This window comes from Chlamydotis macqueenii, chromosome 1 (assembly GCF_036417535.1).
Source record: "Chlamydotis macqueenii isolate bChlMac1 chromosome 1, bChlMac1.mat, whole genome shotgun sequence".
Taxonomy (NCBI): domain Eukaryota; kingdom Metazoa; phylum Chordata; class Aves; order Otidiformes; family Otididae; genus Chlamydotis; species Chlamydotis macqueenii.
In genome coordinates, this window is record NC_141556.1 from 59722322 (window position 1) to 59745814 (window position 23493).

The following is a 23493-nucleotide window of genomic DNA, read 5'->3' on the forward strand; positions in this document are numbered from 1 at the left end:
TTTATCATCACTGTTTGTGTTACAGCAGAGGCAAAGGGCTGCAGTTGTGGATTAGGATGAGGTGTTGCACAAGTGCATGACGAAATGCTCTAACCACCCAAATAGGCAAGTGCATGTTGAATACACTTCAAAGTGACAAATGGCAACCCTTTCTATTTTTAAGGAGCCACTATGTCTATAATGGTACAGTATAGCACTCAACTCTCAGAGGTCTGGAGGAAGTGAGGAGTATCCATGGCCTGTCTTCCTTCATAAAATCCTTACCACTCTTAACACCTAAAATGCTCTGGTTTATTCCAAAGGCAAAGTACTATAAAAATAATGTGAGCACCACAGAATATGATCAGCTGCTTTCTGCATTAGCAGCAGTAAAAGAAAGGTACATTCCATCAAAAACAAGGGAACTCGCCCAGCTTTCTGTTCAAATGGCAATGTTTTGACAAATTTTCCATCCTTCTCCAAGACCCAGCTCTAGTGCATTGTAAGGAAGCACACAGTTGTTTCTGCTGCATGCAGGATGTGCACAAGAGGAAAACGCTATATGTACGGCTCCCTCATGCTCTTGGCTTTGACAGGCAGCCCTCAGAGGCAACCCTAGCAGAGAATATATCTGTGCACTGACACGCTAGGGAAAAGCTCTGCTTCCCTTCAGCCATTAATGGTACAGATTTCAGTATCTGTGGAGTATCTGTGCCTTGGGAGACTTCCAAAAATGCATCCACAACTCACCTACAGCAGCTGCCAGAAAAAGAAAAAAAAGAAGCTCAGAAATGAATGCACGACCGCACACACGCAAACCCACAGCAAAAGGAAGCGGGACCATGAGGAAGGAGGGTGGCAGCACCCCACATCATGGCAGATGGGCCAGCTCCGGCAGCCCGACCTCAGCCAGGAGGAACGCATCCCACCGCTGGCAACTTCCTTGCCCAACGCGCTATTAAGTAAAATCACGCTCTTGCTGGATTGAATTTCTCAGCGGATCAAACAGGATTTAGTACTGTGAATTGCTAACCCCTGTCCGCTGTGAAAGTGCTCAGCTTTCCAGCCTAATGCTTCGTGTTTAAACAGCTTATTTGGGAAGCGATCAAGCACAGCTTAAGGCTCCCATTTAACAACATGTGCTAAAAACATTGCTTTTTAGACCAGATATCATAACAAAGTTGGGTTTGTTGCATTTATTAGATACCTTGGTTGAATTTGTGAAATATCTTATGTAGTTTTTCAAAGCCACTGGTATGTTTTCTCCAAATTTCAGGCCATCTTAAGTGCTAACAGTGTTACATGCTGTCTTGCACAAAATACATGTGCCCTATGTGCGATGGTTCTACACGCAGGGCTTGTGCCATGTTTCACAGAAAAAAAAAAAAGCCACAGAGGATATTTTAGGAGACACAAAATTGCATTATTGTTTTCCTATCTACTTTACAGCCAAATCTGCCTGAACATACTGTCTTCAAAAATTTAAAGGTGAAGGAGGGGAAAAACTGTGATTAATACTGAATGAAATCCTCTTAATACATCTGAAATGGTTCTTTGTACAGCAATAATGTCATGATTCAGGTCTAACTATGGACTGACCTGGCAGGATTACTGGTTTATACCGTTCAGAGGAAATTATCAATCCTTTTTTATTAAAATAAAACTATTTTTACTTCTTCTAGCACACGACAATATTGAGCCTTAAATATGTCATATGTCAAAAAAATATAATTGGTCAAATAGTAACAGTAATACTGAATTTTAGTAATGTAGGCCTCCCTAAATCCTTTTTTTTTTTTTTCGAAGGAATTCCTTTTCAAGAATATTCAATGAGTGTCATGAGTCATTTCATGCTTTCGGTAGGCTAAAGATGATATAGTGAGGCTCCCATTCAGAGGAATATTTCTGTACCTAACTCAAATATAATGGGAAGTTTTGGACTAGCTTTTGGCTTTGGACTTCCTTATCATTTATCTTTATTATTATTATTCATTATCGATACTTTAAGCTTGAACTCAGGAACTTGCAGGTTAAATTGCAAGGTTTTGTCTGTTTTTCCTAATAAGAAGCCCATAATCATCTAACATGGTGGTAACTGAGAATAAATTATTATGAATTAGCTTTTATTGTGCAGGGATGACCTTTTAAGGTTTCACTATGCAACTATGCAGCTATAATTTGAAAAAACTTGCAAGTAAAATTTTTGTTTTCACTAATCTGGCTAAAAACCTTACATTTTCATCATTTACCCATGTCTACTCAGGACTAAATATTTCTTTTCCTATAATTCATGCCAAGTGTGACTTGAGGGCAAAAATTCCACTTTAGGGAAAGAGGAGGCAAGTTTGTGTTAAATGTATGTCTGTGTTTGTGTGCACGCACATGCTTGGAAGCAGCATGAAGAGTTTCTATATTCCCTAGCATACAGGCATGGGGTGAAAACAAGGTAAGGCTGTCAAAGATTTTCAATGAATTGCATCTATCACGTTGCTTTCCAGTCTGTTTTAGGTATATTACCATCATGTCTGCCTGTATTTTTGTCCTGCATATGTGAAGCAACTTGGGATCTAGTCCTCCTAAATGAAAGGTGATACAGAAATGTAAAGGATTAGTATCATTACAAAAATAGACACAAGGAATATGGAAAACATTCCCTACCAGGTTATAAATATGTTAATGCAAGTCAAATCTGGGACCCTAATTGCTTTACCAGAGTTCCTATAAATGCATAGAATTTAACCTCAGAATGTCCTGCCTAGTCCTATACATATTAAAAAAAAAAATAAATCCCTCAGATGTATTTCTCAAGGTTTGTGAGCCAGATTTCTTCTGCTTGAAAGCCAGCAGCCCTGCCCCAGTGTTGCTTCAAGTTAGCCCTGTTCCCCCTGCTCCTCAAGTTCAGGGAGGGCAGAAGTGGGCTGGAATAAAATATTGCACAATCCTCAACAAAATGATACCCCTTGCAAACAGCTCCAGGCCATACCATCCTGATTTAGCAATGTGGAGATGTTCCAGCAATGTACTATTTTGATAATAAGCAAAATGAAATTGCTGCCTCATGTTGTACTTAAAGCAGATCCCACCCCCCGCCTGACCACCTCCCCAAGCTCTCTGTGGCCAGGAGGAATGTGACCGCGATGTAGCCTGGGTGGGGGATCAGACCTACAGCAAAGTGTCCTTCCTATCCTGACAGCTCGGAGATGCACAAAAAGCTGTGCCCAAAAGCAATAGTGCTGCACTAACTACTGCTGCTTCTCTTGAGGGGGGACAGCTTTGATTACCCCCGTTTCACAAGCAGGAGGCAGCACAGGAAGATGCTGGGAGGCCGATATTGTGTGGGACTCTGCAGTTCCTTGAACAGAAAGAATGGCCTGAATGGTTGTGTCTGCGATCGTTAAAAGTGCTGGTGGATTGCCAACCCAGGTCTGCCCCAAAAACAGGCCTTTGTTTCCCTGAGAGAACAGAAGGATGCACAAAATAAGATTTTTAAGAGCTCTTCTCTCTTCCTGCACCAAAGCTTCCCTTTCTGTGTGTATTCAAGCCAAGAAAATCATTCCAGCCCTGTAGGGTGGGACCTGGGATCTCATCAAGGACCTCACCATGAGGACTTCCTTTATCAAAAAAATACCCCACTCCATACCACCATCACAGCCCGATAGAAACCTCTACAGCAGAGGCGTTTCCTTAGTGTAATCCCATAACAAATAATGCCTCAGGGGTTGTTTTACGGTAACCAGAGTGGGCTGGGTCTTGTGGTTCTTCCCAGAAGGCGACAAAGGCGGTCTGTTCCCACGGCCTGGCCTCGGACACTGAGGACTTACCTGCAGCACCTCTGAGCTGGCTCTCTGTTCCATGGCTCCAGCAAGCCAGGTGGTGACAGCACCAAGAGCAAGGTGACTTTGCCCCGGGGAGACACCATGCTGCACCCTGGGGCTGGAGCGGAAACTTTTGTGGAGCTCCTGGCAAAGTGTCAGTGTACTCAGGGCTGCCTTTTGACCCAACCCAAAACTTAGATTTACCTCTTGGTGCCTCCCTGTCTGTCTGTACAGTATGGGTACCCTTTCCTTCTTTCTGCAGTTGCCTCTGATCCATTTAACCTGTATTTCAGACCTTGTTTTCTGAGGTGTCGAAGCACACATCCATGATGCTTATCCACCACTTTTAGCATCCTGACACCCCCCACACCTGGCCCAAGATGCTCTTACAGAACAAATATTAAACTACCAACCAGTCCACCCCACAGCTGAACGGTGTGTAAAATTCTGTGGGCCAAAGCAGATGTGGACAAAAGCTCCAGTAGGTTGCAGACCTTGACATTTGTGGAGTGATTTTTCTCTTCCCTATGTCCTGGGCAGCCAGGACGTGACCATCTCAAAAGTCCTTACTATTTGCAGCTAGGAATTGCTAAACTGGGGAGAAGCAGTGAAGGAGTTGAGGCCTGGACCCTGAAAGGAAAACCATCCTTGTTTTCACCCCTGAAGAAAAAAGGGCACAAATGCATCTCTCCTCCCCCCTCCCCTCCCTTTATAACGTGTAGGGGCTGGGGGGGTCGGGACATTCCAGCGGCTGCTGGCCAGTATCCTGGAAACTGCCTCCTTTTTCCCAGTCCCAGCCCCTTTTATGAAGGAGACAATGCAGACATACAGTGAGTGCCTTGTGCATCACTTGGGCCCCCAGGCCCTTTGACACGGGGATTTCGTACAGTGGCTAACCCCCTCCCATCCCTCCCCAAGGTCCCCCCTCATCCAATCCAGGGGGCTTCAGCCTCGCCTTTTCCAGGCTGATCCAGAAAGAAATTACATGCCTTATTTTCCCAAAGGGCTTGCGAGAAATAAGTGTAATGTGATTCCAGGGAAATAATTCAGATAATTCTAGTATTTACCCGTAGATCTCTTTTGGTTTATTTACCCGGATTTCTTCTTCACCATTTCTCTCCCTCTTTCTTCCACCTGCTCCCTTGCCCACCTCTTCCCAAAAGTTCTGCATATTTCCCCTCTCCTCAGCATGTTTGCTCTGGTTCCACAGGGTGGGAAAGGCTGCTTCCTGCTCTGGATAAGAAGTAGTCTCCATCCAATGGGTGACTTGGCTTTCTCTGCTGGTTGTGTTTTGCTCTGTAGGCACAAGCTCAATCAGAGGATTTGGAGGAATTTGCTATTACAATATCCCAGTGCCCCTCTTTGGCACGCTCTCAGTGATACTGAGCCCACTTCTCTGGGATGAAGGTAGAAGCCTGTTCCTGAGTTTGTATTTCACAGCCTCTGTCGAACAGTGTTGCCCCAAAAATGCCTGGGTTCATTCACATAACAGGGGATTTGGGCTCAAGCTTATTTGTTCGTGCTACGTCAGCTCCACTGAGGTGTCTCATAGGAAAATTTGAGCTATAGGTCTTTGATCTCTTCCTAGCCTAGAAAATTACTTCACACAGGAGCCTTTTTACATGATACCCTGAAGAAGTTCCATTAATTTAATACAAAATACCAGACTGTATTCAAAACTGCATAATGTGTCATATCCTCTGCTTTAGGCAGCAAATGGTCCTGCAGGAACAGCTTTAAGCTTTGAATCACTGTACTCCTCCAGTCCATCATGATCTTTTGTCCCTCCTGGCTACTCCCTTCCCAATGCTGAAGCTGGTGGTCTGCATCTTTTCTTACATGGGCTGCTGTCTAGTGGCACTGTACCTTGGGAAGAGCTCCTTGGGCACTTTCTCTAGCTGAACTGGGCATATTTTCCTGTTCCTCACCTGTGCAGAGCATTTTCCAGCCTGGCAGAAGTTGTGCAGCCACCTGTTGCATCCCTGATGTCTCTGTTTCCTATAGATCCAGAGGAAAACACTGAAGCAGTGCTCTGAAGCAGCTTGGATATGCTTCTTTGTACCAGGACAAAAAAAAAAAAAGCAGAGTTAGAGAGAAGTAACTCTAGGAGAGACAGTACAAGCTTTGCATAAAAAGCCTCTCCAGGATTCCTGTGCTGAGCACGTGTATTGGCTGATGGGTTGAGCGCTCATTGCACCTACTTTTCTTTCAAAGCAGAAAGAGAACAAGGCAAGCTAACTGGTCGTGTATCGTACAGAGAGAAACTGCAGGCTAAAAGTCACTTACAGTGACCTGTCTGTGCTCTCTTAACAGAAGTAACTCATAAGTTTTGTCCCTTTGCTGCAGTCCCTGCTTCACATGTGGGAGCTGCTTCTCCTGTGCTGTGTTTCCCCATGATGCTGGAGCAGCACAGCGGTGCAGGCTGGCCCCAGCTCCCCTACCTGTAGCCCACTGGCCTAGCTCTACCCCCCCGGGCCTGGTGGCCTGTGAGGCTTTGAGGGAGGCTTCATGTCTCATCAGGACTCAATCCTTGTGTTTGCAAACTACAGGCATTAGTACAAAGGTGCAGGGGAGCACACTGATTTGGGCATCCCTTGCGTAGGTGCAGTACGAGCTGTCCCAGCTGTCAGTGACACCAGAGGGATAAACGCTGGTATTCGAGTGTCTTAGAGGAGTGTTTGCACTCTTGATTCAGTGCTGGCATCCCTTGCTCAGACAGCTGCTTTGCAAACACCTGAGGGCACTAATGTTATACATGGACTTTCTGTAAGTCAACTCTTATGTAGGTAACTGGAGCTGACTTGATAATTTATTTTTCCCTGACGCTATTAAGGATACACTCCATATCTGACAGAAAATCGTGTATATGCTTCCTCCAACCACAGTTGCTGAGGCAGACTGGGACCGTTTAATGGCAGCTCTGGAAAATAAGCTTTTATTCTTTCCAAATTACTTCATAAGAAGAGGAATCAGGTTTCTTGTGGCCCTGTAATCATGTCAGGACTGAGACAGAAAGCAGAAGTTATGTTTGTCTGATGCCCTTGCACCCAGAAAATATGTCCTTTTCCAGAGCATGTGGCTTCTTCATCACAAAGAGAGAGCAGTTCAAGGCAAGTGTTCTCCGTGGAAGCCAGGACAGACCTTTGACTGTTTATTATGGTGCTTCCTCCCTCCCAGCCAGCGCGGCCACATTTAAATGCATTGCCTGTCACTGTAAATCCCACCCAGGAACTGCTCTTGAGCATGGCCCTGCAGTTTTTCTTCAGTCAAAACATGTTTACACGCTAATTTGCTGAGATCACAGCAACCGCACCACCCCATCTGCACCCTGCCTAGCCAAGCTATAATGCTGTGTTCCAGTGGGTTGAACATCTGCCATGCTTTAAAATAAAGGGATGGCTGACCAAGCAGTGGTCAGTGCTGCAGGCTGCCTGGGAAAGCGAGTGGGTTTGCATGGCCAGTGACTTGCCCGCTGCCCCGAGCTGGGGGATGCCAGGCAGACAGCCAGCCTCCCTGGGTAATGAGCCACTCCTCTGATCTGCTGGCAGTTGGCTGTGTTGCAGGTGAATGGGGGCACTTCTGAGGCTCCCCAGAAAGGCTTTTGAGTGGTCTTCTAGGTGCCATTCCCCTGCTGCACTGCAGGCTGTCTAGATAACCCTGCAGCATGCCACTTCCTAGGCAGAGGTCTGGAAGAGCCTTGCTCAAGTGGTTTTAGGGCAGAGAACATCTACAAATGTCTTGCACAGTCTCACTTGCCAGAAGCATCCATCTTTCTTTCTCCTGCCAGAGCACCATGGTTTTCCTTTCCTTCATCTCACATCCACTGTAGGAACCAGAAGCCATTTCATACATCACACAGTACTGACAAGAAACTCTCCCTCTTGCAACAGAGACATCATGATGTTTCTGCAGCATTAGCAACAATTTCACTTTGCTTGAAATTTCAGGGGCTTCAGGGTGAGGCTAAAGCAATTCTTCATTTCAGCATGATAGCCTCTACTGCCCAGGGGCTCCAAAACCCCAGGTGCAAATTGAAAATACCCCTATCTATTTCAGAGATGTTTCAGTAAGAAGTGTTTCATTCTTACCCTGAGCTGTGTCAAAGTGATGGGTTGACCAAAATATTTGGCTGCAAATTGTTTAGCATCTGTAGTCTTCAGAGACACTCAGGGCAGGTTAACCCTCCTGTGGGGGCTGTCTTTGTTAGAAAGTGATATATTGTGCTGTTAAAAGAAAGTTATCTGAGACATGGGATGAGACAACCTGTGTGGAAAGAGAGATAAGAAAGAGATGTCAAGAGGGATAAGAAAGAGACATCACGTAGTGTCCAAGTTGAGGTCCTTTGCTCTACTCCCATGACTCCTCATGCTGGATGTGCCCTCTGTGACTATCCATGAGCAAAGCCAGTGCTGCAGAAATGGGAGAGAGGATTTTTTTAACCATGTGAAGGCTAATTTTCTGCACCAGGCAGTGGAAGCCTCTTTGCTCCATCTGTACCAGGCTGAAGATCACAGTTAATCACACTTCATTACAAGCTGAAGCAAAGCAGCACCAAGGAGCTTGCAACCAGCTGGTCGGCAGAGAGCAGAGGCCATAGAGGGAGGAAGTGTGTTTCATAAAAGTGGGTAAGGAGTATACATTATGAGCATGCTGGGAATAAAAACAAGCTTGTACCAGTGAATAGTGTGCCTCAAATTTCAGACCAGTTCCTGTGGGCCCACTTAAAGCTCATTCCAGTTTTTGAGAAGTCGCGGGTTCCAGCAATATTGCAAATATTTAGGAGTGGGGAATGTTACCAGACCCTCAAGAGCCATGCCTCTAGAAATAAGATGGAATTATTAAGTGCATTTAGCATTCCTGTTTGTTGTTAGAGGTGTGATGTCTCAGCTTGTCTGATGAGTTGTTTTTTTTTCATGCAACGCTCATAAATTCAAAAAGGGGAGGGAAAATGGTCATAGCTCTGCTTTTTCTACTGGACAGGGGTTGTTCAGTCTCCTTGGTCTCGGTCACACCTGGCTGCTGCACTGTCCCTCACTGACATCTATGCAGAGGTCTTCTTAGCACCATGCTGATGGATGGGCTGCCTGGGAAGGGAGGCGTGATACAGCCTTTAGATACTGTTCTTAGAACAAAGCAGAAAACTTTTGACATTTTTAATGTCTTTTTCTAATAAAATGAAAACTTTTTACTTGGTTTTGAGCCAGGATGACAAAACAAAACAACATTTTTTTTATTTACATTTCATGTTGCTGAGGGAGGGAAGCATTCAGCTGAAAAGTAATGTTTCAGCCGTGGGGAAAATTGCCTTCCTACTGTCTCTCCTTTTTTATTGGAACAAATAGACACATAGTAAAAATGTGAGCCAGTTTATTTTTTTGCTAATACTATAAAACAGGGAGCAAAGCCGACTTCCCCTCATTTTCCTTTACTTCTTTATTCTATCCTGTCTTTGCCAATTGGAAACAGAACGCAGAGTTACTTTGTCTCTGGAAACAGCTCTTGCAGAGCTTAACTGTGTTTTTAGTGCTTTCCAAATAGAAGAGCTTTTTGAAACCTACGTGCTCTTCCTGAAGTTTTAGGGGGGAGGTCTGAGAAAATAAATTCATGTTTTCTTCTGTCGAGCTTGTTTGATGAGTGGAAGAACTGGGGAGAAATATTCACAGGTAAAATTCTATTGGCGGTTCTGCTGCTGACTAATCAATATAAGGGGCATTATACACAAATATGAATAAAAAAGCTAAAACTGCCTGCTCTTTTCCTATGTTTTCTTCTCCAGCACTACTGTCAGCCTTCACCTCTCATGAACAACCGATCCTTCTGGACGTTCTTTGTTGTCTGCATAGCATAGGCAGCTAGGAGCAGAGGTGATGGAAGGTATGAAGTCCTTCTCAAGACACTGTTCAACTCCAAAGCAAATACGGTTTTTCAGTTCAGGAGAAAAGATCCTTCATTAGTGACCCTGTAGATTCAGATACTGTTTCTCTAAATCAGCAGCAGAAAGACAAACAGAATGGTAGAGAAGGTCTGTAGCAAAATAGCAAGGCAAGTTCTTCACCTTGCTCAACATCAGAAGAGATTTCTGATGCTACGCCACATGTTACTGTCCTTCTTTTACAGAGTAAATATTGGGTATTAAATGAAGTATAGCAAGGAATTATTGATTAGAGTTGTTGCTCTGGGAAAGATTAGGAGAGCATTTGGTTTTCAGTTTGAAAATAAAATGAAAAAGTCACAAGCCTTGAAAGAACTTTCCAATGTGGTTTTCATCTGGTTTGGCAGATTTCTCCTGGAGAACAAAAAGCTGAAAGAAGATAGGAATTAGGAAAACATTCTGTGAGCTGGATAGAAATTCTTCAGCAAAAAGGGAAATGCAGAGCAAAACAGTATGCAGTGAAAGCCAAAAATCTTCTTTAACCATATCTATCTCTTGTTTCTTCTGCAGGGCCAGATATTTCCAGGGGAAGAAGGTGAATGGAGAATTTGATATCAGAGTGGAACAGGTCAGTGACAACTGAATTTGGCTCTAAGAAATGTGTGTGGAGGGAGCTGAGGTCTTAATAACAGATAATCCATGGATGTTCTTCAAGAGAAGAAAGGAACTAATGAGCAGTTTTAAGGCCTGTCCATTTTATAGAATTATGGAAGCCATAAATGAAAACATGTTATTGGGCCATCCCTTCATCCTTCCCACCTTTGCAGAATCAGTCACTATTTCACCTTAAAATGAAATTTTCTGTTCTGGTGATGCAACTACAATTTCTTCCTGTCTTGGTTTTGGCTGGAGAGGGGGAGGGGGAGCGACTGGCTGCATGGTACTCGATTGCTGACTGGGAACAAACCATGACAATTCAATTGGAAGACTACGTCACAGCTCCACATATGTGTCTGAAAAGGTGCAAAGACAGTGTGCATCAGTACATGTCAGTGATGTTAGGTTCCACATGCAAGCTATACAAGTTTTCTGACTTATCCTGATTTAAGCCTAAAACGTTTGGTTTGAGTGTGCAAAATAACTACGTACAGAAAAATATTTTTATCTGTTCAAAGTCCATAGGAACAGTAATGAGACTCATGACCTGTTTTTAAATGTGCTCTGCAGGGCATTGGACAAATTCTCTGTTTCTCTGTTAGCCTTGGCACTAGCCGTTCATTTTAGTTGAAAACTCTTCACATTGGGAGCTTTTCCATCCTCTCTGCGTTGGTGCAGTGTCTGTCAAAACGAAGGCCTAGTATTGACTGAGACTTTGGATGCTATTGTCAAAATAGAAATAACTACTAATAATCATCTGCAGGCACCTAACTTGAAAGCAGGAATAAGAAAAGAGAAATGTAGATGTCAGATGGTGATCCTGAATCATATGCTTGTTTTATACTCAGTAGTGTAATAAAATTGCTTGGATGGATGAAGAAAGCTGGTGACTGCTCTTTGAATGACCTGATATTTTCTGTCTTCAGAAAGCTGGTGATTCTGCTGTGTGTGTGTGTGTATAGAAGTATTAACGCAGTGGTTTTGAAGACTTTCTCAGGCCCTGTTGCCCTTGACAAGGTGTTCCTTCTCTTTTCAAAGGGGTGCTGTCCAGTTACCTAGGACTATGCATGAGCCTGTATGTTTTGATCAAAGGCTCTGTCTGGGACAGAAAAGTTAGCAAGTCAAATTTTTTGCAGCTATGATACTATGAACACTTCATTTTTCTTTTTTTTTAATTGGTATCACACTTGTTAGTACTGGCTAGTATTAACAAGAACAATCCTCACTTGCACTTCTCTATCAAAGTCTTTATTTTGGTGGCTGCTTCGGTAAATGTCCTGAAAGAGAATAAGAAAAAGAAAAAAAAAAAGAATCACATTTCTCACATAGAAACATAGAATCGAATAATAATTCAGATTTGCCCTTCAAACCTCTGATCCAACCCCCCCTGCCACTCAAAGCAGGGTCATCTTCAAAGCTAGACCTGTTACTCTTCAAAATGACCTGTTAATTCTTTCCTAAGCCTCCAGCCTCTGCCTTTCCCCTTATAGTCCCTCTCCTCAAAGGTTATTGCACTTGAGCACCTTATAAATGGACTCTCTTCAAATGGCTGATGAAAGGAGAAGGGCAGAAGTGGACACTTGATCCCTGATGGGTTAAACCCAGTAATGACCCTCGTCATCATCACTAGTTAGCTTATCGAACTTCCCCTAGGACTCTTTCCGGGGGACTCTCCCAGTCTGTCTTTTGGTACCTTTCACATAGTCTGAATGTCCATGTTTGAGAAGAGGCACGAAATTGCTCCAAGCAAAGGCCAGAAGGCTTGCATGACTTTGCTGGAAAGTACCATTGCCAGGCCACTCACAGTCTTCTTTAAGTACTCATTGTAATGACTGCAGCATTGCCCAAGGTAATAAAGCACACGGTGGGTAGGAGACTTGAGGAACAATGAACAAGGACTCCTTGCCCCCTTCTTGCCCCTCAGATTGGAAAACTGAGCCTCCACATAGCAGACAGGGAACTGTGTTTGACTCCCCCAGATCTCAAAAGAAAAAGGGATGATCACTTTCCCCAGCTGGATCCTCGTCTATCAAGGGAAACACAGAAGCTGCATTGTCATGGGCAGTCCTCGAATCTGGCCTCAGGCCCCTCTGCGTATCATTGAGGCCAAGAGAGGAGCACTTCTTTCTTCAAACTCTGGCTTTTTGTCCCCTTCATTTTTTTTTGCCCATACATCCTTGCTTAGTATTTCTTGATATTTAATTTTCATTCATTGCTCCTTAGAATCATGAAATCACAGAATGGTTAGGGTTGGAAGGGACCCTCAAGGGTCAAGTAGTCCAATCCCCCGGCAAGCAGCAGGGACATCTCCAACCAGATCAGGTTGCTCAGAGCCCCATCCAACCCGGCCTTGAATATTTTCAGGAAAGGGGTATCCACCACCTCTCTGGGCAACCTGTTCCAGCTGCACTTCTTCATCTTCTTCCTCAAGCACAATTGAACAGTTGTGGTACAGGTTCCCTGAGGCTGAACACAGATCATCTCAACCTGAAAAATGAATATTCTTCCACAATTTTATTACAGGAAAAATAAAAAAAAAAAAAAAAAAAAACAATCAGGAAAGAACTGTGGTCTGGACCAGCCTGGTCCATGTGTTGCTCTTTCAGTTCCTGACTCACCAGTCTTCACTACTACAACTGTCCCATGAACAGCACGCAGACTGTGCCATGGTGCACAAGCCCTACCCTGGCTGTTCAGTTCTAAATAAACTCTACATCAGATCAAAGTTTGACTCTTGGGCACCTCTTGAGCCACTTGTTCTACTCAGTAAGTGCATTTAGTTTTTCAGTTTTCCATTTGATCCTGCTTCAGGTAACCACACATTATTCCCTCAGCCAGAAATACAGTTTGCCTTAGGAATTTTTTTTATATTTTGTAGGAAAAACCACTTTTTATCTGAGAAGCTAAGTAACAAAAAGATTTGAGTGGCAGAAAGCAGTGAAAGGAAATACAAATGTTAAACACTCTTGAAAAACCACACTGGGAAGAAGCAACTGCCCTATTTTTTCTTACCATGCTAATTTTTTTTGCCATCCTTCCAGGATGCTCTGCAGTTGGTTTAAGCTGAAGGAAGAGTTTGCCCTGTTCCTTTTTCTCTCCCTCTTTCATCTCCATCTCTATTACATCTTAATTCTTTCTTAGCAAGCCATTTCAGTAATCTTTGGGGGAAGCAGAGCAGGATAGTAGGTGTTTTTTTTCTTTTCAAAAGTCATGACATCACTTATTTGTAATGGAGCAGGAGTGCTGAAAGCAGCACTCTCTCTCCCTCTCTCAGCAGCGGGAAGTCACTTATCTAATCTGGTTATACATCCCTACCAGCTCTCTGAGCTGCCTCTCCCCGTTGGCTGTCATCCGAGGAATGCGAGACGTATGCGATCATACTGTCTCGCTCCGTCTGTCCCCCACACCCAACGCTGTGGAAGGCATTGGCTGAGTTCAGCCGAATTGGAGAAACAGGCAGAAGTTTCAAGACACTGAGTTTCTTCAAGAGGTGAATTCAGTTTGTATCAGACACTGGATGATCTGCAGGGAAGAAACTGTTAAATGCCATCCTGCTGCTGAGGAAGCTGCTTCTGTAATTCTCAGCCTGTATGAAAAATAGATTGTATGGATTCTCAAAAGTTTTTCTGGTTCTTTAGCACAGAAATGAAGTGCATGACTTTGATACCATCCCCAAGCCCTTGTTCTTCAGCTAGGTCCTTTACCACTAGCAAGAGAAAAGAGACGCTGTGGGCACTGCCTAGTGCCAGTGAATAGGAGAGACCGGGACACCATGGCAGGTACACCCCCTCCAGCCTTCGCTGTCTCCTGTCACTCATTAAAATGAGTGTGAGGCCTGACTTTGTTTCCAACTTCGTTTCATCTCTGATTTCCACAGTAACACCCAAAACATATTTATTAATGTGCTTTCGAGGCTGTGGGATTTATTGTTGCCCACCCTTGACTGAAACCCAGGCGTGGAACGCCTGTCTCCTCCTTGGGGTGGAGGCGTGGGGCTGAGTGAGGGCTGGGGCAGTGGGAAGCTCTCCTGAATCCGAACTCCTCTTTCTTTGGAGGCAATTTGTATTATGTTTTGACTATTTGGATATTTTTCCACTACAAGCCCTTCTGTAGCAATGATAGTAATTCGTAAGAGTGAATGAAATATTGATCAAAAAGTGAAAACCTGTTTGACCTGTTCCCATTAAAACCTTGATAGTTTAAGTTTTACTCAGTGTGGGTAAACCCCTAAGCTTTAAGGAGCAGCTGAGTCTAAAAAGACTATCACTATTTTATGCTAAAAATAAGGTTCTTCAAATCTTCATAGATTTGGATCCATGTTGTTGCTTTTACTTGCCTTGTGATTTCTGTCTTTGAGAACTGCACTGTATACATCTCCTGTTCCTTTCTCTAGACATACAAATGCTAGAGAAATTATTTTAGAAATGAAAAGTGTAAGTTTGATTAAATGGTTCTAAGGTTAAGCTGAGCTTAAAGAAGAACCTTAAGGTGCCACAGGAATTGACCACATTGCTTTTAGTCTCTCTCAAAATTAATTTTTATTTTATATACTCAATCCTTCACGGACCAGAGGACAGGAGGCATTAGGAAACAGAGTATATTCAGGAAGAGAAGGAATTGTACCATAGGCCTTATAGTATGTTGAATGTTTTCCATCACTAGAGGCAACTGATAGTAATTCAGCACCTCTTTTCCCACACTCTCTGCCCTGTCCCAGAGAAAACTAAGCCTTGCATGCTCTAAGGATTTCATATGAGTCTGGGGTTTCCCATATGGATCATAACGTACCCTGGGTGGGGGTCTTCTTGGGCGTTAGGCATGTCCCATGCACAAGGGGGATGCCGCATGGCCATGCATCCCCAGCACACCCCAGAAGCAGAAGAGGGCAGGAGAGCCCGGGCTGAGACCCAGACAGCCATAGACCCATCGGACAGACTGTGACACTGGGCAGTGGCCAGATGGGTGCCACACTTGCCACCTGTCTGGGAGGGAGATGCCCACAAAGCAGGAGATGTGCAGAGTGGGGTCATTGGGATGACCATGGAGACCTGACTTATGAGAGGATGCTGAGAGTTGAGTTTTTTGTTTACCCTGCCAAAGCAGAGGCTAAAGGAGACACGACTGCTTTTAATAAATGCACTGGTTTAAGAAAGGGTTTTGTGACATGGTGCCTGCAGTAGCAAGGCGTTAGACCCTATGGCTCTGGTGGGCTTTTCCAGTCCTGTGCCCTGTGTTGGTCAATGCGAGCACAGGAAGGAGAGAGGAGAGCACAGACCCAGCAAGTGAGAGCAAGCAGCACTTCTTAGAGATCATCTGCCACCTTTGGGGCACCTTTCCTTCAGGAATTTCCTAAAGGCATTTTAATATATTCAGAGACATCTTTCCTGGCATTAGCTAGTTGATGGCGGAGAGGGGTGAAAAGGATGAAGGAGGAGTGATGAGGCCAAAAGGTTCATCTAAATTTTTATTCCTGTTGTTTGTCCACCCATCTCCTTCCCACCATTTCCTGCTGTGACGAGGTGGGTCCGTCTGTCCATCTGACACGCATTCTTCTTGCACAGCTCATTCACTTGTTCCTGCTCTCTGGTTTATTTTCAGGGAATGATTATTCAGTGAACTCCTATGTACATGCTTCTGGAAAAGTCTTGTGGTATAGATTATGACTCCATTGGCAGCATTGTCAGGAAAAAAAAGTTGTACTTGGCGCTCACAGAAGATAATTGTAATACAAATCATGAATTCCAGCTGCATTGTACTTCCCATCCTAAAGTGATATTTTCATGTGCGGCATAGAGTGGTCCTTTCAAAAGGTAGAGTATGCTAGGCCTGTATGTGATGAGAGGAAAATTAGCCTCTCATCAAATAACTGTATAATTTTTATTCATTATACGTTTAGGGAATTTTTTTTCCAACTGAAAGCCAGAAAGCAGTTCAAGAAAAGCAACAGTAGTTCTCATAGCTTTGCCACATACAGGCATTCAGAAACCATGAATAGAGGGAACTGGAAAAATAGCAAGAATTACTCAAAAATCATTAATTTCTTAAATAAATAATATCTTCAATTTTTTATTGTTTTCCATTGGCTTTTGGAGGCTTACCAAATTCATGTTTTTGAGCTGTTTCCTGAGATCAAAAGGTTTAGAAATATGCTTTTGCCACAGCTCCAATTTTCGGGCAGTCACACAACTTCTGAAAAGGAAATTTAGGAGACAATGCCAAATGCCATAGGAGCTGATGCACCAAAAGGCACTCTCACAGGTCAAGGCATGTGGACCTTCAGCATCAGCAGTGTTTGTAGCCTAGGAACATGCATCCTAGCTTCAGGACTTAAGAAGAGCAGTTGTGGAAGCTCCTCTTGGAGCTGTACAGCAGTATCCCCTTCCCAGCTGGACACTCCCCATCCTTCCTTTTCTCCCAGAGAGCAATCCCAGTACTGGGGGAAGGTGGGGAGCAGGGTACCTTCCAAAGGGAAGATGTCTCAGGAAAGAGACGTGGGGAATCAGGGTGTGCAATCTCTAATTCCGCATGCACATGCACACCAAGCATGCACAGCCCCAGAGCTCCCCCTGTCACATCCATACAATGTGTTCACCCTTCTGCCTGTGCATGGTTTAGGGATCTCTTACTTCCCCCCTGAAATGCTTGTAACGGTTGGAGTGAAATGTGCTGCTACAGGAATGCAGTCTGGTGTCTGCCGAAGTCATAGAAGTCTGTTTCCTTGTACATATTGGAAGATCCACCAAAAACGAAGGCATAAAATCCACTGAGGAATGCACATAATTTGATTAGACAGCAGTAATTCCTCATCCTAAGTGCCTAAGCCATGACCCAGACCAGCCTGTTATTGTGAATGCATTTTGTGTCACAGGGCAGGGGGAGAAAAACAGACGTGAAGTGATAATTGGTGAGGAGTTTCAGGAGCAAGACTGGGAGAGTGGAGAGCCTTGGTCAGAGTGCAATCAGTGGGCAGGGGAGAGCCACAGGAGACATGGAGACTGATGAGTTCCGGCTACAAGAGAGACCCAGTGTCCTGTGAGCCACCTGTGGCTCCAGTGTCACAAGTCAACCCACCTTCCTCCACAACCATGTGGGTGAGAGAGGCTTGTCAGACTACCTACCGAACTTGCGCTTAGGGTCCTGATGTGGGTACTCCGCATTGCCTTATGGAAAGCTGCATACTGTAGAGTTAGCTCAGTGCTGTGATTTATGTGATGGAATAACCCCACAAAAAGCCAGTGTATGTGTTATAGTGTGTGGCATGTTGTGCTGAGGAAAATGCAACAGTTCCCTGGCAGTGCTAAACCCCCCTCTGCTATATTTGTGTATGAATGTTATACATGCAAATGGGGTGTATATGCAGATACTCACACAGAAATCTAATATAATTTTGTGTCTCCCTTTTAAGCAATAACCAACCTGAGTAGCTTTTGGTTAGGTTATGTACAGATGGCAGCTTAGAAAGTTCAGTAGCTCAAAAAACCCCAATGTGCTTGTTGCTGCATGTACACACTAAGCCTTCTTGCTTTAAAAACAAAAAAAAAAAAAGAAATCAGCTATTGTGCCTCCAAAACACAAACCCAAGAAACTGTCTTGCATCCCTATTCCTATTCCTGCATTTCTGTGCCACAATTAAGATGAACTGACCCTCAATATCTGCTCAAGGAGCAAACTGGGATGCTTTCCTGGGGTTCCCCTTTGACATGCAGAGAGATGTTTAATAAGGACATGTGCTAGGTACCAGACTTATCACAGGACAGTTGAGGCTGGAAGGCACATCTGGATATCTCATAGTCCAATACCCTACTCTGAGCAAGGTCACCTAGAGCAGGCTGTCCAAGAGCATGGACGATAAAGGTTTTAGTGTCTCCAGGGATGGAGACTCCATAGCCTCTCTGGGAACCTGTTCCAGTGTTTTTGAAAAAAGAAAAAAAATAAAGTTTTATTGTGTTTACATGGAATTCAGTGTATTTCATTTTATGTCCACAGCCCCTTATCCTTTCCCTGGGCACCACTGAGAAAAGCACATTGACAAATCTGCCCCTTACGCACCAGTCATCAATGGCAGATGCACAAGTTGGGGAACTGAAGACAAGTCAGTAGCCTAGACAAAGCAATGCAAGGATTACAGCATATCTCAACCAGAATACAAGTTTAAAAAGTCATATTGCTGCATATATGACAAATCCATACTGGAATACATGGACAGCAGTATTATATGTAAGGCGAGTGGCCTTACATCTTACTTAACAATGGTCAGGTCTCTGCTGAAAGAACATGGTGAGTTTGGGCCATTACAACTCAAGGAAGTTGCAGACCTGTCAGAGAGGATCCCAGTGACAGCAACAACACTGATCATTGTGTTGAAAAACATCATCTACAAGAGAATCTTACAAGAATGGGGTTGGTTTTGTCTAGGGAAAATAAGGGAGAAGGAAGGATAAGTCTTCAAGCAGTAAGTCTTCAGGTTCTGCAGGAGGAAGTAAAGGACAAAAAAAAAAAATTACAGTCTTAAAAAGTAAGGGGAGATATTTAGGTTGAATATTGGGAAAACTTTCCAAGGTTATTAAGGCACAGATTGCCTGAGGAGATTCCTCATCTGTGGAAGATACAAGAAGGTCATGTAGTATCTGCACACAACAGCAGAGGTAGAGCTGGTTCTGCCTTAGGAAACAGAGTCAGACTATGTGATGTCTTGAAGTCCTTCTAACCCAGCTTTCTGGTTTTGTATAAAAATGCTTAAAATCCATTTTCAACCTGTGCCTCTTGTGAAGCATTAAAAGTTATGGCTAACAAACCAGGCATTTCTACTATCACATGATTTAAAATTACAAAATCCTCCTTGTTTTATTTTCAACAATCAGAAAAAGAAGCTCTAAAAATAGTTCACCAAAAAGATGTCTAGTACCTAGAGAACACTGATGGGAGAAATTGAGAGTAGCTTAAGGTTTAGTCCAAATGATCTGGAGAGATTTCTGAATCTGAATACCTGAAATAGGCATTTTTAATAGAACTATCCTCAAAATATCTGTGAGCATCCTCCCAAATCTGGGCCTCACAGAGGTACAAAATATTTCTACACCCACAGTCTGTATTACGTTATTCTTCAAGACGGATTGTGTCACGTTTGTCACACGTGGTTTGCTGTTGCCCTAAATGTTTTTGCAGCCACTGGCACCATTGCAAAGCTGGTATAAAATACCATCAGACTAAAGTAATGCTGCCTTCTGTTCGGTGAGTCCTAATGCAGACGACTCCGTGAGGCCACGGGGAGCTGGGCTCTCCTGTTTTATGCATAGTTACCTGTCACACTATCTGCATGGGCTGCTTTCAAAGACCTCTTTGTCTGCAAGGTAAACTCAGGCTGGAGATGATCTCAGACTTGAAATCCCAGCCAAGGGAAGTCATCAGGCTACAAAACCCACAAAGTTAAAAATACAGGGAGCACTGGAAAATCAACAGGAAACAATTTCTGCTGACTGAAGTTTTCAGCCTTCTTCCAAATGCCAGCTAGCAGCAGCCTGTCAGATGGGACAAAGCAGCTACATGAAAGCAGCAGCGGTCCTTAACTTAGTCCGTTAAAGCAGGAGCGAATGCCAGGAAAAGATTAGGATTGTCATTCGGCTGTGATTGTGTATCTGGTTGTTTTGGGGCGAGGTAACTTAGTCCCACAGACCTCTCTCCGCTCCTCTCTCCTTGCCAGGGTGCCCTGGACAATGGTTGTCAAAGTGGATTTCTCCCTTGCTTCTGGCCCTTGACATTAGCAGGCCTGAAATTGGTCCTGGCAGTTTGGTACAGAGTGCTTACCAGCTCGGTGGATTCCCAGGCTTGTTTGGATGTCAGGTGTCTGAACACAGCTTTGTTTGGTCTGACTGCCTTGGACAATGCCTGTCAGACTGACTTAGTTAGATTGTAAGTGCCAATCATCAAATGAAGATTGCCCATTTTCATCCCCAGCAAAGTAAAGTACTCTTTAGTACAAAACTGTTATGGAAAAAAATACTGAAGAAAAGCCTAAAAACCCATGAAAATACAGACCTAAAACTTTCCCTTCTTGCTCTAGTGTTCACATCAGATGATGCATTCCTCAGTTGCAGAAGCTGAAGGTCCAGCTCAGTTCCACTTTCAGAGTGGGACACCTCTGAGGCATACCCAGACACAGAGGTGGGAGAACCACCCTTTCACCTCCCAGGTCCCTAGAGCCTCTCGAACCCACGTGTAAGCTAACGAGCTTGCCATGACCCACTGGGGAGCTCACTGATAGTACCCAGAGCATCTGCTCTTGTTGAATTCGTTCAACGTGAACTCTCCCCTCCTTACATCTATTGAGATTTTTAAATTTATAAAATGTGGGTGCCCTTTAGAGGTATATATTTTCTTATCTCTGATCCAATATGGTCACTGAAGCAGCATGGCTGTGGCCAAGGCAGGACTGTGTAATCTCATAAGAAAAGCCCAGCTGGTCACCTAAACCACTGCCATTCCCTGTGTGTGTGTGTACGTGTTTGAAGCAGGATTTATTTCTTGGCAACAGGAATTTTCCCTCTCCTTTCATTGTAATAGGGAGTTGCAGTGATGTAAGATCATGTAAGGGTGTTACTTTAAAAAGTTTGCACAGGGCCGCAGACATGAAATCTTATTACATCATTGGGTCACCAGCCACGGTCATTGCTTTAAAATTATGTGGACTTTAAAAAAAGAAAGTTGGAAGTGATTTTTTCATTTGTCGTCTGGCTTCTGAGCCTTTACAGGTGCACTGGTTTTCCACTGGCAAGTGTTTTCCATACTTTCATGAGGACAAAACATGGGGGGATGATTTTGTGTTTTGGTTTGGTTTTTGTATATAAGTTTTCCTGGCACTATCTTTTGGTTCCAGCTAATAGAATTGTCAGAAGAACATTAAATACTACAAGAATATCAGTAAAATCACAAGCATTAGCAACACCATCTGAGTGCTCTGATATTAGGTAGCCACTGGTTAGAAGATTATTTTACCACTACCCATAGTAAGTCTGAAAAAAAAATGTATTAACAGCAAGGGGGGGGAAAAAACATGTTCAAAGGGAGAAGACTAAATTTTGTCTCAAAAACTGAAACCTGATTATTTATATACCCAGGCACTAATTTAGTATAGGATTCTGAATCTGTACAGGTATGTTTGCATCGTGCTGGAAAGGGAGGACTGGCATGGCACAATAACAGACTGTTCTAGTCTGGAGTCTACTCATTTGCTCATAATGATAGGTTTATTATTTGTAGCCTAAGTTGAGTACTGATCAGCTAATCCTGCCATCCTCCTCCTGCTGAGAGTGGCCTAAGACCATCGAGTCTCACTGGCACTCCTGTCTGAGGGGCGGCAGAGCCGGCGGCCACACGGGAGGATTATCACACCTCTCGCCCAGTTAATCGCTTTGATTTGTGTCTTAACCTTCACTGAGACCCACCGCAGTCGTAATCGCCCCTGTGCACATTGCCTTTTGCTCCCCATAGATTAAATATTTCTCGCCAACCTTTCCAGCCTTGAAAGTTGCACCTCTTTTGAAAGATAAAGTGTTTTAATAATTGAGCAGTACTGTTAGCCTATTCAGGCTTGCTAACCCTTTACTAGTTAAAATCTTAGTAAGTAAACCACATCAGCTGGATTTCTCTGCTTATCACCGTCCTGCAGCATAATGAGGCTTTTTAGCTATTTAGGGAGGTTTAAATTTTGTATTAGCTTTATAGCTGGCCAGTGGCACAACAGCCGACTCAGACATAATCCTAAATTGATGTTTCCAAGTGGAAACTTGGAATTTGAATTCGAATGGCCTTACCTCTTTTTACTATTATTATTCTTTCCTGTATGCGTTTTTCAGCTTGCTCATTCTTAATTCCTTCAGTACGTATTACTGCAATAAGCCTAATCCTGTATACTTGTACACCCCAAGTCTGGGAGCTGTAAATACCTCTGCAGTCTCTCCAGGGAAAATCAGCTGTAATTGGATCTCCAGTTGCCTCATGGAAAAAAAAAAAAAAGAAGGAAAGGCACATTCCAACCAAAGACAATTCTGTGTCTGTATCCTTGTGTTTGTGTCCCTGCTGTCCTCAAGTAATGCTCTGTCCTTTTGCTCCGCTCCAGGCTGAGTTCTCCGAGCTGAACCTGGCTGCTTACGTCACAGGCGGCTGCATGGTGGACATGCAGGTCATGAGGAACGGCACTAAGGTGGTAAGGTGAGGAGCACCAGCTTTTCTTGAAAATCAGGCTTTCTGGAGCGATGTGGGAGCAAGCAGGATGACCTCAGGGTTTGATCGATCCTGATGACTTCAAGGTTTCCTGAAGGCAGTGGAAATACTGACCTGACTCTGATGGTTTTATATCAGGTTTCAGTTGTACATTATTCCATACAGTCATTGTTTCCAGTTCAGATCTTCCATGCAACCATAAATGCCTTCTTTTCAGGTTCTTTTTAGAAAGGGAGAATGGATCTTCCTTTCCCTTGATTTTTCTCTGCTGTGGCAACTAACCTTCATCATACACTGATGCATTCATTAACCTACCTGTGTTAGATCCTTATCCCAGTGGACTACCCTCATAATAGCCACAAATCCTTTCCATGATCCTGATCCTCACAGCCTAATTTGCTCCTGAAATATCACCTTTTTTTTTCCAGATTCCTAATGTTCTGGCCTTGCCCTGGGGTGTATCTCAGACATAATACCATACCTCTGTTTGATGGGGATTTCTCTCCCTGCTAGCATTACTTCGTAATTGCAGTGATTACAAGCAGACTCTTTTCCTGAGCAATGCTTCCCCAATCACACACCCAGTTCACTTTCCAAAAGCATTTCTCTCCTTCTTTCTGGCACCAGAGTACCTGGATTTAATGTTAGAACATTCTCAATGGTGCTATATAAAGAGCTAAGTTGTCAGATCTATATATGATGGTAAAATGCCCCTGTTTACACAGCCCTGATATTACCTTTCACCCTTTTATTCCCAAGCCCACGTCTTTATGAGTTTCTGTCATTACAACTTCCAACTCTACATTTCATCTTTGATACAATAGCTTTTCCAAATCCATTCTTCTAGCCTCTCTACTTCTTTTTGTACAATTATTCTGTGCTTTTCAGTGTATACAGCGTCTCTGAGTTTAATATTGTTCACACACTCAATCAACGCTTTTGTCTGTTTGC

General features: G+C 43.7%; 1 protein-coding gene across 2 annotated transcripts in view; it reads left to right on the forward strand.

Annotated features, from left to right (window-relative positions):
* Positions 1-23493, forward strand: part of SYN3 (synapsin III) — a 204293-nt gene that overhangs the window by 28634 nt on the left and 152166 nt on the right. For both annotated transcript variants that reach the window (XM_086753814.1, XM_086753806.1), the window contains exons 3-4: positions 10237-10294; positions 22439-22530. In XM_086753814.1, the coding sequence (XP_086609940.1) occupies positions 10237-10294; positions 22439-22530 (150 nt within the window). The remainder of the gene's footprint in view (positions 1-10236; positions 10295-22438; positions 22531-23493) is intronic.